This window comes from Jaculus jaculus, chromosome 17 (genome assembly GCF_020740685.1).
Source record: "Jaculus jaculus isolate mJacJac1 chromosome 17, mJacJac1.mat.Y.cur, whole genome shotgun sequence".
Lineage (NCBI taxonomy): Eukaryota > Metazoa > Chordata > Mammalia > Rodentia > Dipodidae > Jaculus > Jaculus jaculus.
This window is the reverse complement of record NC_059118.1, coordinates 51,031,956-51,049,480: the sequence shown is the minus strand read 5'-3', so window position 1 is coordinate 51,049,480 and position 17,525 is coordinate 51,031,956. Positions and strand designations below refer to the sequence as shown.

Sequence of the window (17,525 nt, the reverse complement as noted above, 5' to 3'; positions counted from 1 at the left end):
TGACAAGCTGGTGTTTTTTTGTTTTGTTTTGTTTTTTTTTGTAACACAGTCTGTTGGGTTGGTAGCAGCCTCACAATCTTGTGTTTAGTGCATCTCTTGGTTGCATTATTTTCATTTGTCCTTGATATAATCTTCTGTTGTTTTATTGCTCATAGGCTTGGGAAAAAGATATATATATGTATCCATTTGTACATATGTAGCTATACATAGATAACATTCATGTACCTATACCACACACACACACACACACACACACACACACACATATATACACATATATATAGTGCAAGGATAGGAATGTATTAAGTTCTGATATGTAGGTTAATATAAGTATACTTAATCATGTTCACACACTAGGATCATCTAATGACACATTTCTGAGAATGTTTGCCTATTAAGCAACACATGGCGTTTTGAGAATTTATATCATTGTGGATTGAGGTAGCAACTGCCACATACTTGGGTAAAATGGGACTGGTTATTTTAGTGGGAAAAGTATTTGCAGTTATTTCTGTTGGCATTATGTATTTATAAGACTTATCATTTTATTTACATTTAATCAGAACATGAAATTTCTAACATGAAAAAGTGACCATAAAATATACAGGAAGACTATTTTCTCAATTGCTTCACTTCATCCAAAGATAAAGGTTCTGAGTCAGAAACAGTCTAGGGGAAGGACTTTGATTGTGATTTTTATTTTTCTGTACAAAGATCTCTGCCCATAGTCTTGCCAAGAGTAGAGACACATTTTATTTCTGCACAACTTGAGGGATCATAAAGACAGGTGTACTTATGGATCACATTTCTCTCCTCTTTATTTTCCCAACTCATTCCTTTGTCTCATATCCACCTTAGAGGCAGTGCTGTTCTCTGCCATAAAGCTCTGAGACACTGGCAGATGGATGCATGTGTCAGTGCAGTTGAGCTATTGAGCAAACAATCATCATGGTTGCAAAAGAGCAAATGGAATAGTGTTTAGTGTATATGTAGGCACACAGTGAATTCTGACACTTTAAGTGTTTCCAGTTGTGATAAAAATCCACAAAGCATAAAACTTGCCATCTGTCAGTTTAGATGCACAACTTGGTGGCATTAAATGTATTTACTGTGTAGTACAGTCATCACCACTGTCCCTTCATTTCTTCTTCCTACCAGTCCTTCATTAACTCTAGTCTAACTTTTGTTTGTACAATAGGTACTTTAATGTCAGTGGAATCATACGGTATTTGGCATTTTCTATGTGGCTTCTTTCACTTTGCATAATGTCTCCAAGGTCCATTCATATAATAACATGTCAGAATTTTATTTCTGAGGCTGAATATTTCATTGTATGTAAATGTTACATTTTTGTCCATCTTTTTAAAAATGACGTTTTCTTTGTGTTTAGAATGGTGTGTGACATGATATATGTGTGGTGGATGCACATATGTGCATAAATGTGTGTGCCCCATAAACATGTATGTGGAAGCCAGAGGAGAACATCAGGTGTTTTCCTCTATCCTTCATCTGTATAATTCCTTGAGACAATTTCTCACTGATCCAGAGCTGCTGCTTTCTGTTGGTGAGTCCCAGCAATTTTCCTCTCTCAGACCCTTGCAAGACTGGAGTTGCAGACATGTGTGGCCACTTCAAGCATTTTACGTGGGTGCTTAGGAATCCAAGTTGGGCAGATAAGTCCTCTTAGGCCCTTATGCTTACAGAGCAAACACACCCATTGAGCCATCTCCTCAGCCCCGTTTGTTGATTTTTTTGATGATCATTTGGTAGTTTTTCCCTTTGGCTTGTTATGAATAATGCTGTGGTGGGCATAGACTTACAAGTATCTCTTCAGGACTCTGATTTTAGTTCTTTAGAGCACATATGCCCAGAAGAACAACTGTTGAATCATCTGGTAATTCTTTTTTTTTTTTTTTTTAAACCAGTGCTGGGGATGAAACCCACATGCTAGGCAAGTACTCTACCACTGAGCTACATCTGCAGCTCATATGGTCATTCATTAACTTTTTGTTGTTGTTGTTGAGTGATACCCTATTTGTATGATTTGAACCTGTTGTTTTAATGCTGAACTCTGAAGTGGTATGTTTGTTCATAGTAGTCATTTCATCTTCTCTCTTCCAGCTTTATTAACATCTAATGGAAAACAGAAATGGTATATATTTATGGTGCACAAGATGATAATTTGATATATTATTTGAATACATGAAATGAGTAAATCAAGATAGTTAACATATCACCGCCTTGCATGCCTATTAATTTTTCTATGGTGAGAATAATTTAAAATCTACTCTCAGCAATTGCCAAATGCACAATATTTCATTACTGTAGATATAGATTTCCAAAATGTATTCATTGTGTCCACCTGAAACCTATACCCTTGACCAACATCTCCTCATTCCTCACCCTTTGCCCACAGTGATGTTCTGATTCCTACAACTGGTTTACATGATATGAGCAAGACAGTGAGGTGAGACCAGCCTACATTTCAGGACTGCCAAGATAGCAAGCTCTCCAGCCCACGGTTCTCAGAAATGTATTAGCTATACTTTTAGAAACCACTAAGGGTGAGGATTTACTCAGCTAGTCTCCCAATGTGTGTGTGTGTTATACAACAGCCATGTCAATACATATAATATTTTCTGCTTTGGATCTTTTTTGTATTGAAGGGATTGAGGAGGCTGAAGACTGGTTGATGGGCTCAGATGGTGGGCTTCACTATCTCACTATGACTGCTGAAAACCCAACACCTGGAGACCTGTCTCTGGCTCCCCTTGTCACTTGCAAACTCTGCCTGTGTGAGCAGCCTCTGGACAAGATGACCACACTCCAGGAATGCCAGTGCATCTTTTGTACAGCTGTAAGTTTTTCTTAATGTCTTCACTGTGAGAAAATTTGAAGAGAAAAATTATGGAAGTGCTAGATACAGTTCTGTGGCATACTGTGTAGCCAAGGTTTGCTATAATATGAGCCTGTTCTGGAAATCAAGCCACATGTGGATCATTTTCCAAATAGCATAGCATCGTGAATGGTAAATCCAATGTTTGCCACCAGTTTAGTTGTGTAATATGTATATGAAATGTGGTTTTAAGAATACTTTATTTATTTGAGAGAGAGAAAGAGATAAATAAATAAATATGTATATATATATATATATATATATATGCATATATATATATGCAGATAGAGAGAGAATGGGCATGCCAGGGCCTCTAGCCTCTGTAAACAAACCAAGACATGTACACCACCTTGTGCATCTGGTTTACATGTGTACTGGGGAATCAAACCTGGGTCCTTGGGCTTTGCAACTAATGCTTTAACCACTCAGCCATCTCTCAAGCCCCCATATGTGGTTTTTAAAGCTCGGTATGGCACCTAGAGTCTTGTGTATATTAGGCAAGTGTTCTACCACTGAGTGTATTGCTGACCTTTGAATGTTTGAGACAGGTTTTTCCTATGTATGCATGTAGCTTCAGCTGGCTTTTAACTCACTATGTAGTCCAGGTGACCTCAAGCTCATGATCCCCCTGTCTCACCCTCCTGAGTTTTTAGATTGTGGGTATAATTATTGATTGGATAAGCAGACTCTTTCCATTCTGCAGGTTCTAGTTCAGGAACAAAATAGAAAACATCCTACATGTTTTAGTTAATTATCATCTTTAAGAAGTTTATTAGGGAGCTGGGAAGATGGCTTAGTGCTTAAAGATGCTTGCTTGCAAAGCCTGCTGGTCCTGAATTCAATTCCCAAGTACCCACGTAAGTAGGACACCAAAAGTGGTGCAGGGCTAGAGAGATTATCTAGTGGTTAAGGCACTTGTCTGCTAAGCCCAAGCACCCAGGTTCTATTCATCAGTACCCAAGTAAGCCAGAATACAAGGTGGTGTATGTGTCTGGAGTTCGTTTGCATTGACTAGAGGCCCTGGTGCACCTATTCTCTCTCACTTTGTCAGCATTTCTCTCTTTCTCTCTAAAATAAACAAATACAATAAAATTTAAAAAAGAAATTTTAAAAGTGGTGCAAGTGTCTGGTGGTTGTTTGTAGTGGCAAGAGGCTCTGGTGTGGTCACACACACATGTGTGCATGCAAATTATAAGTTACTTAAAATTAAAAAAAGAAGCAGGCCATTAAGTATTTTGAATGATGGAAAATGAAGTAACACTTGTCTAATGAATTTTCTTTCATATGTTCAATATATGTCACAAAGCACAAGATATAGGAAAGGTTTTCCTTGTCATATCCCCTCTTATTTCTACAATAGTCTTTTATATTATATTTTACTTATTTGCAAGAATGAAAAGGAGAGAGGCAGGGAGAAAGAAAGAAAGAAAGAGAGGGACGGGGAGAGAGAATGGGTGTGCCAGAACCTCCTTCCACTGCAAATGAACTCCGTCCAGATGCACTGCATTTGGCTTTATGTGGGTACTGGGGAGTTGAACCTGGGTCATTAGGCTTTCAAAACAGGGACTTTAACTGTTGAGCCATCTCTTCAGCCCTGCACTCTTCTTAATTCTTCTTCTACAGGAGCAACAAGAAAATAACCCTGAGGCTCTCCAGGGGTAAACTTCTCTTTTAGTGTAACACCTGTTATCAGTACTTGAGACCTTGACTACTAATTTCCTTGGTGATTGGTTAACAGACAGATGAGTTCCTATGGAAGATGGCGAATAATGTTTCTGTATGTTCACTTGGCACAGATTTGCTTAACAGCACCTGTGTCCTGGAAACTGTTCTAGGCACCAAGAATTAGTAGTTAAAGAATCAAAACCTAGAAACAATCATTGTTTGCTCTTATACATTATGAAAGAAGTGAATGAGCAGACCTTATATGCTATTGAAGAAGGTTACAAAATAAACAGGAAGCATTGCAATTGGTAAGTTTCATAGGACGGGGTAATAAAATAAGGCATTAGGAAGAAAGCAGAAGCTGGCAAAGAGAGTCAGGAGTGTGGATCAGCGGGGGAGGGGGGCGCTAAGGTTCAGGGGTGTCAGATGTAGACCTCCCAGAGAAGTGGTCCTGATGTCTCTCCTCCTCTATCTTGCCAATATGTGTTGCTTTATAGGAAGAAAGGAAAAGGCAACTTCAGTTTCCTTTAGTCTTGCTTTGTTTTCAGTATTGTCTGTCAGAAATGATGACTTCTCTGTTTTTCTTACTCATATTTCTGACTCTTGCTATTTCTTGAAACACATGACTCTGTAACAACATTTGGTGCAAATCCAGATAGAAATTTTTCTCTGAGGGTGACTGATGTTTAAAAGCAGGACATGAAATGTAGTTTTATTCTGAGAGTTCATGGTACAGAATTCAATGATGGGAAAAGAATATCAACTGTTGTGTTTCATATTTACAAGGAAGGAGATAATGTTGACACATTGTTCCATAGTGTCTAGTTAAAGATAGTTCAACTGCTTTTTATTTCTTTATTAGCAATTTTGGGGCAGGAGTTAATATGGTTAAATTAGTCTGCCATTAGATTCATACATCCACATTGTTGCAGAATGTTCAAAAGCCAAAAGCCACATGGCTTGAGTTTTTTGGTCCCACTCCAATTCTGGAACTTTTTGTGCCTTATCAGCATTAACCTTCCCTGACCTCCTATTACCTGGGATCTACTAAAATAGTGAGGTGAGTGTGTGTGATTACATTCACATCTGTACATCTGCTGTGGAATCAGACTCACTTGAAATATTGCTATTTTGGAGGGAAGTAGGTTAGAGATTTCTTTGTTCCTCAAAATTAGTATAAAATGTATTGAATATCCCCAGACTTTAATTTGCATTCAGATTAAATATATCAGGTATCTTCCTGTGTTTTGGAGGCTGAATAGAAATTTGCTCCTTTTTTTTTTTTTGATGTGGTCCATGATTTTAATTTCCACTTTTAAATAAGACTAGATGTCATCTCCCAGTTATTGGCTGGGAACGACTTCTCGTGCACATCATATTTTCAAAGTGGGTTTATTGGTTTTGATAAGAACTCTCTCACTGCTACTACTGGGAATGTATAAATGTAATGGTTTCCTTGTAGGTTTGGTTCTATCACCTGCCATGGAGCTTAATTCTTTTTGCTTTGAATATCACTGGCTCTGCCCCAGTTCACTTTTGTGATTGGGAAAATAATTAGTCTTGTTGGTCCTGTTCTCCCTCCCTTATGTCTTTTCTTCTTTCCTGGACCTCATGCATCTCAGGCTGGCCTCAAATTTACTGTGTAGTTGAGCATGATCTTGAACTTCTGATTCAAGGTCTAGGTTGGGATTATAGGCATGAGCCACCATGTCCCATTTTATGCAGTGCAAGGGATCAAATCCAGAGCTTCATGCATGCTGGACAACATTCCCAGCCCAGATATCGAAAACATGAAATACGGTATACTCTCAGAGTGAAGAACAGACAGATGCAGAGATCTGAGATGACAGTTAAATGTTAACCAGCTTGTTCCCTATTTTGTTCTCTTGGGGGTACATAATACATATTGCATTTTAGAAGCTGTATGAAATCTTTCAGTTAAAAGGGAAGCAAAGGAACCTGAGCTCACATCTGATAAACATGGCCGTTTGCCTTTGCCACCCTTCTAAGTGGATTATCTATTGACTTGCCCACAGATGGTGCTCTGAAGGACACTGCTTTAGATGGTGAAAGAAAGGGATGTGTTGGGCATTGCTTCAAAGAACCACTAATGTATCTAGTTTATTTTAATTCCAAACATGGAAATTTAAGCTTTCTTCTTTTATTATCTAGCTATATCATCTTGTCTGTCTATCTATCTGTCTGTGTATCATCTATATATTAAGCAGGGTATTGCTGATAGTCCTGAATGTCTTAGTATTTGGTTTTCCACCCACTCTAACCTCAAATTTACAGAAATCCTTCTGCCTCAGCTTCTCAAATGTTAGGATTTACACATATTAACCATCATACTTGGCTCTTTTCTGGCTTTTTCAACTCACTCTTTCAGATAATGCCACAAAATTTTAATTCAAATAAAAGAAAGTACTTCAAGAAGTCAATTATCCGAGTAGTGAAAACTTGTAGTTTGCTCTCTTGTGGGCAATATTTGCCTCTGATTTATTTTGAAAACCATTTCTGTCAGCCATGAATGAAGGAATAATGAAAACAACATTGTTTCTTGTTTTTATAACCTAGATAATTTCACCTGAAAAGAGCTGGCATGTTGGGAATGGCCTGTTTACCTTTCAGATTAAAGACAGGATGTGTTGAGAGAAAAGAAAATAAAGTCCAACTATATTCTTGCCTTTTTTCCATTACACTTTATTGGCTCTAGGTAGTTAGAACTCCTTTTACTATTCATTTCTTACAGCCAAATGGATTTTCCAGTATTTGAAAAATGAGCGGAAACAAAAAATTTTAGACCAAGCCCTTCTTTCCTTTGGAGCCTGGCGAGTGACCTTTGAGAAGAGCCCACAGATGGCCTAAGAGACATTTACAGCTTGAGAAGACCTGTGCTATGTGTGTGCACATATTTGTGTATGTACACATGTGCATGTGTGTGCGTGCACTCAGGCTGCTAGCTCCAAAATGAAGCAAAGAACCTATGGTGCGTTTTGCCTGGGTTCTAACTCCTATCCACAGTGGGGAAAACAAAGACATTTTCCTGCCTGGCCCTCGTGTCGGGTAATAAAGAATGAAGGTCCTGAGCCAGGAAGACCCAGACTGAACTGCAGGCTTTCCTTGCAGTGCTGTGAGATTGGAGCCACTTGGTTGGCTTCTCCTACTCTTGATTTCGTCACCTGTAAGACTGGTGAAGGAGGAGTTGATAATGCCAGTGTTGATGTCTTGAGCAGACATCAAATGTAAATACCAGCAATGAATCCAGCTTAGTTACAAGCCCATAGTAAGCTAGCATTAGTATTTCTTTCCTATACCCTGTGTATACTGAGCTGTTCAGTCTTTGAAAAATGTTTCAGAGCAACAAAAGCCTACAACGATTTGACTTCACTTGACTGGCTTCCTCATTAGCCTTTTGTCAAAAGATGATTATATAAGCAGTTTCCACCTCACAACTTCACTGAGACACCTACTGAGTAGCATTTGGGGATACGAGAGGGAGGAAGAGATTTTCTTCTATTGGATTTCTCCAAAATGTGACTTAAAGCTGGGCTTTTAAACTGAAGTTCTAAAATAAGGTCAGGAAAAACAAACATATACTAAGAGAATCAATGAGCACATATTTGATGGACTTAAAAGACTCAGATGGAAAAGTTTCTCAAGCTACTATTTGTTTAAGAGCTATCCCCCCACCCCAAGAACAGCAGGTTCATTATTGGTTAGTCTAATATTATTCTTTTTCCAATGGTGAAAAGATAATGTTATTTAAGTACCTTTATCTAGAACTCTCTGGGATTGCAAGAAACCATGAGACATCTTATTTTATTTTTCTTATTTGACAATTTTCATAATCTTCTTCTAATATGTTCCTTTGTCCCATCTCCTCTCCTTTCTACTGTACTCCTTTCTAACTAGTCTCTCTTCTAGTTTGTTTGCTTTTGTGTGTGAGGTGTTTTATGCACATACATGTGTCCATGTGGGACCTTATGCTCCTGCCTGCAGCAGGGTATGCTAGTCTGTGGTGACTGGAGCTGAACAGGGGTGCCCTGCTACATAGCTTTTTTGTCCATTTAAAAAAATTATTTTAATATATAATATAATACAATATAATAATATAATATTTAATATAATATTTAATAATATATTTTAAATTTTATTTTATTTGAGAGAAAGACAGAGGGAGGGGGAAGAAGGGAGGGAGGGATGGGGAGAGAGTGAGGGGAGAGGAGAGAATTGGCATGTCAGAGCCTTCAGCTACAGTAAACAAACTCCAGATGCATGCACCACCTTGTGCATCTGGCTTATGTGGTCCTGGGGAATTGAACCTGGGTCCTTTGACTTCACAGGCAAGCACCTTAACCACTAAGCAATCTCTCCACCCCCATTGTTTTTTGAGCTGGAGTATTACTGATCCCAGAGGTTGCTTCTCTCCCTCCCGCCGCCAAGTTCTCTGCTCCTCTACAAGTCTGGGGCTATAGGTCCATGTAATACACACTTAGCTATTTATGAGAATGCTGGGAAGTGAACTTGAGCAGTCCTACCAGACTCCTTAGGCCTTCATGCTTGCACAACAAGGGCTCTTAACTGATGAGCCATCTGTTCAATTTGCCTTTTCTATTTTGATGACTTTTATTTTCTTGTCTTCATTATCTGTGTTAAAATGTTGATCAGCTCAGCATTGTGGATGTTAATGACAGCTACTGTGAGGTCATGAAGTAAAGGACACAAAACCTGAATATAGTGTATTCCTGTCTATTCTCTGGCTTTTACATGCCTTCTACAGTATTTCCTGAGTCTTGGAGGGTATGGTAAAGATGTCATAATGAAACACTTTAATACAGGTTAATGTCACAGAGGTGTTTGGTTTTCTCTTTAGGTTATGTGACCTTCAAATCTTTCTAGAAGCTTTGAAATTGTCCAATTCTTTAGAGAAAAAGTTCTTATGTTTTCAATTATGATGAGAAGTAAATTCTATAGCTGTATTAACCTAGAATACACTAGTGTCTAAGTGTAGCTTTATGCTTTTCTTTAACTTTGCTTTGAGTATTGAACAGTAAGGCAGTGAATTTCTTTGTCTTTGTAAAATAACCTTAATATTTTCTATGATATCAACTGTTTATATCTAGTAAAAGCTTTAATGATAATCATGTGATAACTTTTGTATTAACCAGTGTCATCACTGGTTTAAAATGCCAGTTTCAATGCTATGTTTTTCCACCTACAACTGAGCTGCTGCCAGGTCACATGGCATCTGACGAATAAGAATGAATAGGAATAGGATGAGAAATGGGTTAGAGATGACTCAAGGAGGCGCTGGCTTCCTGGACCTCTGATCTCATCTACATTAAGTGCCGCTGTCACTTATTCAAGGGAAGTAGTAAATAAAGTGGCAAGAGAGGAGGTATGGCAACAGTGGCCACACAACAAAGCCCCAGTGATTTGCCAGCATTTCAGTCCTAGGACTGGAGGGACCTGCGATTGTCTGATTCCCACACCCCAGGGTTCCTGGACACCTCTGTGGTCTGTCACTTATGATCTCAAGTCTGGTTATCCACTCAAGAAATATTTGCTTACTGTGTCATGGAGAATTCTGATGGTTAGAATATAATGGTGAACAATTTTGAAGACTTGATTTTTAAGGAGTTCAGATCTTAGTGCATACTATATGCATGTGCATATGGAAGTCAGATGATGACAGGTACTCTCAAAATGCAAAGCAGAACAGGGAATTGGTGAAGGCTGTGGGGGATGGTTTTCTGCTAGATGAAATCTCACTATTTGATCAGGTTCCTAAAGGAAATGAGGCCCAACCATATAAATATCTAGACAGAGAGGCTCAGGCTCAGTATGGAAGTCTCACACTATGAGTACTGGGTGGGTTCTGATACAGTAAGGAAGTGAGTGTGTTTGGAGAGCATGTACACATGCACATGTATGTGTGTGTGCAGGTGTGTATGGATGTGTAAGGGGAGGAGGAAATGCAGTGTGAGGTGATGACCTTTGTTTGTCAAGCTGTGGTAGGGTTTTAATCTGACTTCACAACAGAAAACTTGGGAAGATTTCACAAGATGACATGATATGATAATGCTTTCAATTGATCACTGTATTGCCAGGGTTCTCCAGAGAAAAGTAACCAATCGTGGAAATATATGCAGTTATGGAAGCCAACTCCTATGATTTGTAAACTGCAGTGTGGAGACCCAGGAGAACTAGTGGTGTAAATTCCAGTGTGAGTCTGAAGACCTCAGAACTAGGAGAACTCATGATGAAAGTCCAAGTGTGAGGATGGGAAAAGATCAATGGCCAGTATTTCAAGGAAAGAGGGAAGAAGGAAGAAAGAAAGACACAGAGAGATTCTTATTTTTTGAGTGTTTTTGGGGGAGGTGGGCATTTGAGGTAGGGTCTCACTCTAGCCCAGGCTGATCTGAAATTCACTATGTAGTCTCAGGCTGGCCCCAAACTCACAGTGATCCTCCTATCTCTACCTCTTGAGAGCTGGGATTAAAGGAGTGTGCTACCATGCCTAGCTGGAGATTCTTATTTATTTATTATTTTTCAAGGTAGGGTTTTGCCCAGGCTGACCTGGAATTAGTCTCAGGCTGGCCTGAAACTCATAGCAATACTTCTACCTTGGTCTCTTGAGTGCTGGGATTAAAGGTGTGTACCACCATACCTAACTATATTTTTCTTTTAATCAGTTCTTCAGTGATGGTTTGGGTGATACCTACTCTATAGAGGCCAATCTTATTTGCTCTACTAATTAAATTTTATTAATTAAAATGTTAATTTTACTCACAAACATGTGAAATTAATCTTTTAACTAAATATCTTAGAGGCTTGTGGCTCAACCAAGTTGTCATATAACATTAGTCATCGTACACATTCTGGTTGCTACACAAACCCAGGGTCAGGATGCAAACAAGAAGACTACTTAAGAAGGAGTCATGGTTTGAAACTGGAATATTCCTGACAGGCTCATGTTTTAAATGCTCCGAACCCTGCTTGTGGTGATGTTTTGAAAGCTGTGGAGAATCTTCAGGAGGTGGGCCTGGCTGGCAGAAATGAGTCACTAGAGCCTGTGAAGGTTACAGTCAGCTCCTGGTTCCAGTCCAGTTCTTTGTTTCTTGTCTGCCACTGTGTGAATGGTGGCCACCTCATGCCCTCACTGCTACAGACTGTGCTGCTTCTGCCATCATCCCTCCCCACCATGATGAACAGAATTGCTAGAACTGTGAGCCAAAATAAGCCTTTCCTTCCTTAAGCTGTTTTTGTTAGGCATTTTGTCACAGAAGCATGAAAAGTAACAAACACAGAAGGCAAATTCAATAATCTAAGCCAGAAATGATATACTTGTAACAGCAGGTAATAGCCGTTGTCTGCGAAGTTTGTCCTCATTGTTTTTGTTATGATATAGGGATAATTATAAATTGTCTTATAGAATAATATACAACATCTTAGTAGCTGACCTAGCATGTGTGGTTCTACTGATGTTGGAATGATCATCTGAAAATGTTTTTTTTCTTTACTGGAGAACTTTGAAAATTGGGCTATATAATACTGGCTGTTTAATTATCCAATAATTCTAAACTAATTTGAAGTATCTATTCTCTTATATTCACTTAAATTTGTTTGTGTATAATTCTTTTAGTGCTGGTTGTACTCATTAAACAAAATTTATTGAAGTCTAATTTTATTACTAGTGGTTGAACTTGCATTCTGCTTATAGGATATTTATAATTTGTATGAAGATAATCTTTCTTTTTGGAGCAAGGATTGAGTTTGTTCTTTAAATCCCCCTTCCATAGTCAGTGTGATGTGGGGAGGAGCAGAGATCCCATCCTAGGTCAGTTTGACAATTAGTCAGGTCTGCTTATAGTCTCATCAAAAACTCTGTGACTTTGTTCAAGTCATTCTCTTTACTTTCCCTTAATGGTAGCCTGATGTGGAAAATTCTTGTAACAGTTCATGATATTTTTCTCATAATTCACTCCTCCATTTTCTATTTTTCTTTTCTTTTTATCTCTCTCTATGAGTTCATATATATATATATATATATACATACATACATACACTATATATATATATATATATATATATATATATATATATATATATATATATGGAAAAAAAGAACATGAGTGAGCCAGGGTTTCTCACCATACCACAAACAAACTGCAAATGTACGCACCATTCTTTGCATCTGGCTTTATATAAGCACTGGGGAATTGAACCTGGGCCAGAAGCCTTTGCAAACAAATGCCTTTGCCATTGAATCATCTCTCAATCCCTGAGAGCTAAATTTTACCCAATAATTTCTTTTGATTTAATAGTCAGTGCTTTTTATATTTTTTATTTTTATTGACAACTTCTATACTTACAGACAATAAACCATGATAATTCCCTCGCCTTCCCCACTTTCTCCTTCCCAAATCCACTCTCCATTATATCCTTTCCCCTTCTCAATTAGTCTTTTATTTTGATGTCATCATCTTTTCCTCCCATTATGAGGGTCTTATGTAGGTAGTACAAGGCATTGCAAGGTCATGAATATCCAGGCCATTTTGTGTGTGGAAGATTGCATTGTAAGTAGTCCTACCCTTCCTTTCACTTTTACATTCTTTCTGCCACTTCTTCCATAATGGACCCTGAGCCTTGGAAAGTGTAATAGAGATGTTTCAGTACTGAACACTCCTTTGTCACTTCTTTGCAGCACTACAGTGCTTTTGAGTCATTCTAGAGCTCACCACCACCTGAAAAGAGAAGCTTCTCTAATCAAAAGTGAGAGTAGGGCTGGAGAGATGGCATAGCGGTTAAACGCTTGCCTGTGAAGCCTAAGGACCCCGGTTTGAGGCTCGGTTCCCCAGGTCCCACGTTAGCCAGATGCACAAGGGGGCGCACGCATCTGGAGTTCGTTTGCAGAGGCTGGAAGCCCTGGCGCACCCATTCTCTCTCTCTCCCTCTATCTGTCTTTCTCTCTGTGTCTGTTGCTCTCAAATAAATAAATAAAAATTAAAAAAAAAAAAGTGAGAGTAGCTGACATGGCAGTTTGGTAAGCAGCAGGCATTACACCCCTTGTGCTCATGACCTCCCCCACCATAGGCTTTCAGTACCAGGCATGTATTCCTTTCCTTGGAGTGGGCCTTAAGTCCAATTAGAGAGCAGTTGGTGTTCCCCATAACAAACATGCCTGTGTTACACCTATTAGCTCATTTGGCCTGGCTAGCCAAACTTAAGTCTTGGAGTGTCTACTGTTGAGTGTCTCCACTGGTGACATTGCTCTCCCATAGTGTTGGATGCAGAGCAGCTTTCTCAGCTTTCCACCAGCTGGTCTACATGGTAGAGGTTTTCAGTTCAGCTCCAGCTTGATTCCTCAGTGACCTTGCAGCCCAAGCATGTGGAGTCTTCAGCAATAGGAACTTACCATCTATTCCTAGAGGGAAACCAAGAGTCTCAGCAATGGCCTGTAATGTTTTGGGAGCATCAGGAACCTCCATGCCAACAACTCACTGGATGGTATCCCATCCCATCCCTGGCACTGAAAATTTTCTAGTAATAATCTATGGCTTCTGTGTACACCATTGTCCAAAAAACTAGGTTTCCGTGTGGCTTACTCATACCCTCTTAAATTTTGATTAACCCTCCCCCACTCTTCCGTTACTCAATCTCTTCCCCTGACCTCACTTAGGCCATTGCACCCCCATAATCTGTTCATCTACTTACATATATACAATACCATCCCCTTATGTCCTCCCCTCTCCTCATCCTTTATCACCCCTTTCTAGCTTACTGGCCTCTCCTACTGAGTTTCACTCTAACTCACATAAAAGTCTAAACATTTGTAGCTAGGATCCACAAATGAGAGAGAGAGAACATTTGGTGCTTGGCTTTTTAGGCCTGGGTTACCTCACTAAGTATAATCCTTTCCAGATCCATCCATTTCCCTGCACATTTTATATTTCTTTACTACTGAAGAACTCTATTGTGTAAATGTACCACATCTTTTTTATCCACTCATAAGTTGAGGGACATCTAGGCTGATTCCATTTCCTAGCTATTGTGAACGGAGCAGCAATACACATGGTTGAGCAAGTATTTCTAAGGTAGTGAGATGAGTCCTTAGGATATATGCCTAGGAGTGATATAGCTGAGTCATATGGTAAATCTATTTTTAGCTGTCTCAGGAACCTCCACACTGATTTCCACAGTGTCTGTACCATAGTGTTGAAGGGTTCTGCTTTTCTGCATCCTTACCAGCATTCATTGTCATTTGTTTGTTCTTTCTTTCTTTCTTTCTTTCTTTCTTTCTTTCTTTCTTTCTTTCTTTCTTTCTTTCTTTCTTTTTATGACAGCCATTTTGACAGGAACAAGATGAAATCTCAGAATAGTTTTGAGTTGCATTTCCCCGATGGCTAAGGATGTAGAACATTTTTTTAGATGTTTGTATGGCTATATGTATTTCTTCTTTTGAAAACTATTTAGTCCCATACCCCAATTTTTAATTGGGCTGTTTGATTTCTTATTATTTAGTTTTCTGAGTTCTTTGAATATCTATATCTATCTATATCTATATCTATATCTATCTATCTATCTATCTATCTATCTATCTATCTATCTATCTAGTATTAATATATATATTAATCCTCTGTCAGATGTGTGGCTGGCAAAGATTTTCTCCCATTTTGTAGATTGCCTCTTTGCTCTATTCATAGTGTCCTCTGAAGTACAAAAGCTTTGTGATTTCATGAGGTCCCAAAGGTTGTTTGGTGGTTTTATTTCCTGAGCAACTGGGATTATATTTGGGAAGGTTTTTTTGCCTATGTCAGTATGTCAAAGGGTTGCCCCTTCTTTTTCCTTTAGAAGTTTCAGAGTTTCAAGTCTGATATAAAAGTCTTTGATCCATTTGGACTTGATTCTTATGCATGGAGAGAGATAAGGATCAACTTTCTTTCTTTTACATGTAGAAATCCACTTTTCCCAGCACCATTTGTTAAAGAGGCTGCCCTTGCTCTAATGAGTATTTTTGGCATTTTTGTTGCAAATCAGATGGCTGTAGCTGCCTGGACTTATATCTAGGTCCTATATTCTGTTCCATTGATCTACATGTCTGTTTTTGTGCCAGTACCATGAACTTTTTGTTACTATGTCTCTGTAATGTAGCTTAAAGTTAGGTATGGTGATACTGCCAGCCTTATATGTGTTGCTCAAAATTGTTTTTGGCTACTTGAGTTTTTTTGTGCTTCCCAATGAATTTTAATATTGTTTTTCTATTTCTGTGTAAAATGCCATTAGAATCTTTTTAGGTTTATTTATTTATTTATTTATTTATTTTAGATATGGAGGGAGGGAGAGAGAGAGAGGGGTGGGGAGAGAGAATGGGTGTACCAGGGCCTCTAGCCACTGCAAATGAACTCCGGATGCATGTGCCACAATGTACATCTGGCTAATGTGGGACCTGGAGAATTGAACATGGATCTGTAGGCATCACAGGCAAGTTCCTTAACTGCTAAGCCATCTCTCCAGCCCGCCATTAGAATTTTGATAGGGATTTGATTAAATGTGTATATTGTTTTTAGTAAGGTTGACATTTCACAATATTGATGTTCTAATCCTAGAACATAAGATGCCTTTCCATTTCTTAGTATCTTCTGCAATTTCTCTCTTGAGTGTTTTAAATTTTCATTGTAGAGATCTTTCACTTTCTTGGTCAGGTTTATTCCTAGGAACTTTATTATTATTATTATTTTATTATTATTATTATTATTACTGAGTCGATTGTGAATGAGAGTGATTCCCTGATTTCATCCACAGCATGTTTGTTGTTAGTATATAGGAAGACTACTGATTTCTATGTGTTTATTTTGTATCCTGTTATGTTGCTAAAAGTGTTTATCAGCTTTAACAGTTTGCTGGTAGAGTCTTTTGGGTCCTTTATGTATAGAATCATATCATCTGCAAATAGTGATAACTTGATCTCTTCCTTTCCAATTTGTATCCCTTTTATGTATGTCTCTTGCCTATTGCTATAGCTAAGACTTCTAGTACTATGTTAAATAAAAGTGAGAACAATGGACACCCTTGTCTTGTTCCTGGTTTTAGTAGAAAAGTTTTAAGTTTTCTCCATTTAGTATTATGTTGGCTGTAGGATTGTCATAAATAGCCTTTATTATGTTGAGATATGTTCCTTTTATACCTTCTTTATGTAGGACTTTTACCATGAGGGGATGTTTTATTTTTGTCAAATGCCTTTTTTGTCTCTATTGAGATGATCATGTGATTTTTATCCTTCAGTCCATTTATACAGTGTATTACATTTATCAATTTGCATATGTTGAACCATCCCTGCATTTCTGGGATAAAGCCTACTTGGTCAGGGTGAATGATCTTTTTGACACATTCTTGTATTCTGTTTGTCAGTATTTTGTTGAGAATTTTTATATCTATGTTCATGAGGGAGATTGGTGTGTAATTTTCTTTTTTTGTGTTCTGTCATCGTCTGGTTTTGGTATCGGGGTTATAGAAGGAATTTGGTTTTCTTTCTTTCTTTTCTTTTTCTTTTTTTTTTTTTTTTTTTGAGTAGGGTCTCACTCTAGCTCAGGCTGACCTGGAATTTACTATGTAGTCTCAAGGTGGCCTCGAACTCACAGCAATTCTGCAAATCTCCTACCTCTGCTTCCTGAGTGCTGGGATTAAAGGTGTAAACCACCTTGCCTGGCTAGGAGTTTGGTAGTATTCCTTTCTTTAGTATTTTATGGAAAAGTTTGAGAAGCATTGGTGTTAGTTCTTCATGACGGTATGGTAAAATATACCTGTGAACCCATCTGGGTTGGAATCTTTTTATTTAGCAGATTTTTTATAACTGTTTTGATCTCTACTTGTTATAGGTCTGTTTAAATGGTTTATCTCATTTTGATTTAATTTTGGTAGGTCATATAAATCAAGGAAATCATACATTTCTTTCAGATTT

The 17,525-nt window shown here is 38.3% G+C and overlaps 1 protein-coding gene across 5 annotated transcripts in view; it reads left to right on the top strand.

Moving 5' to 3' along the window:
• The window catches only part of Rnf144b (ring finger protein 144B), a 236,769-nt gene that overhangs the window by 146,547 nt on the left and 72,697 nt on the right, over positions 1–17,525 (top strand). For 4 of the 5 annotated variants that reach the window (XM_045136409.1, XM_045136406.1, XM_045136410.1 and 1 more), the window contains one exon: positions 2,667–2,857. In XM_045136409.1, the coding sequence (XP_044992344.1) occupies positions 2,693–2,857 (165 nt within the window). In that variant the 5' untranslated portion in view covers positions 2,667–2,692. Of the gene's footprint in view, positions 1–1,480; positions 1,565–2,121; positions 2,267–2,666; positions 2,858–17,525 lie in introns of those variants that run through there. The other variant, XM_045136407.1, reaches the window with a different exon arrangement.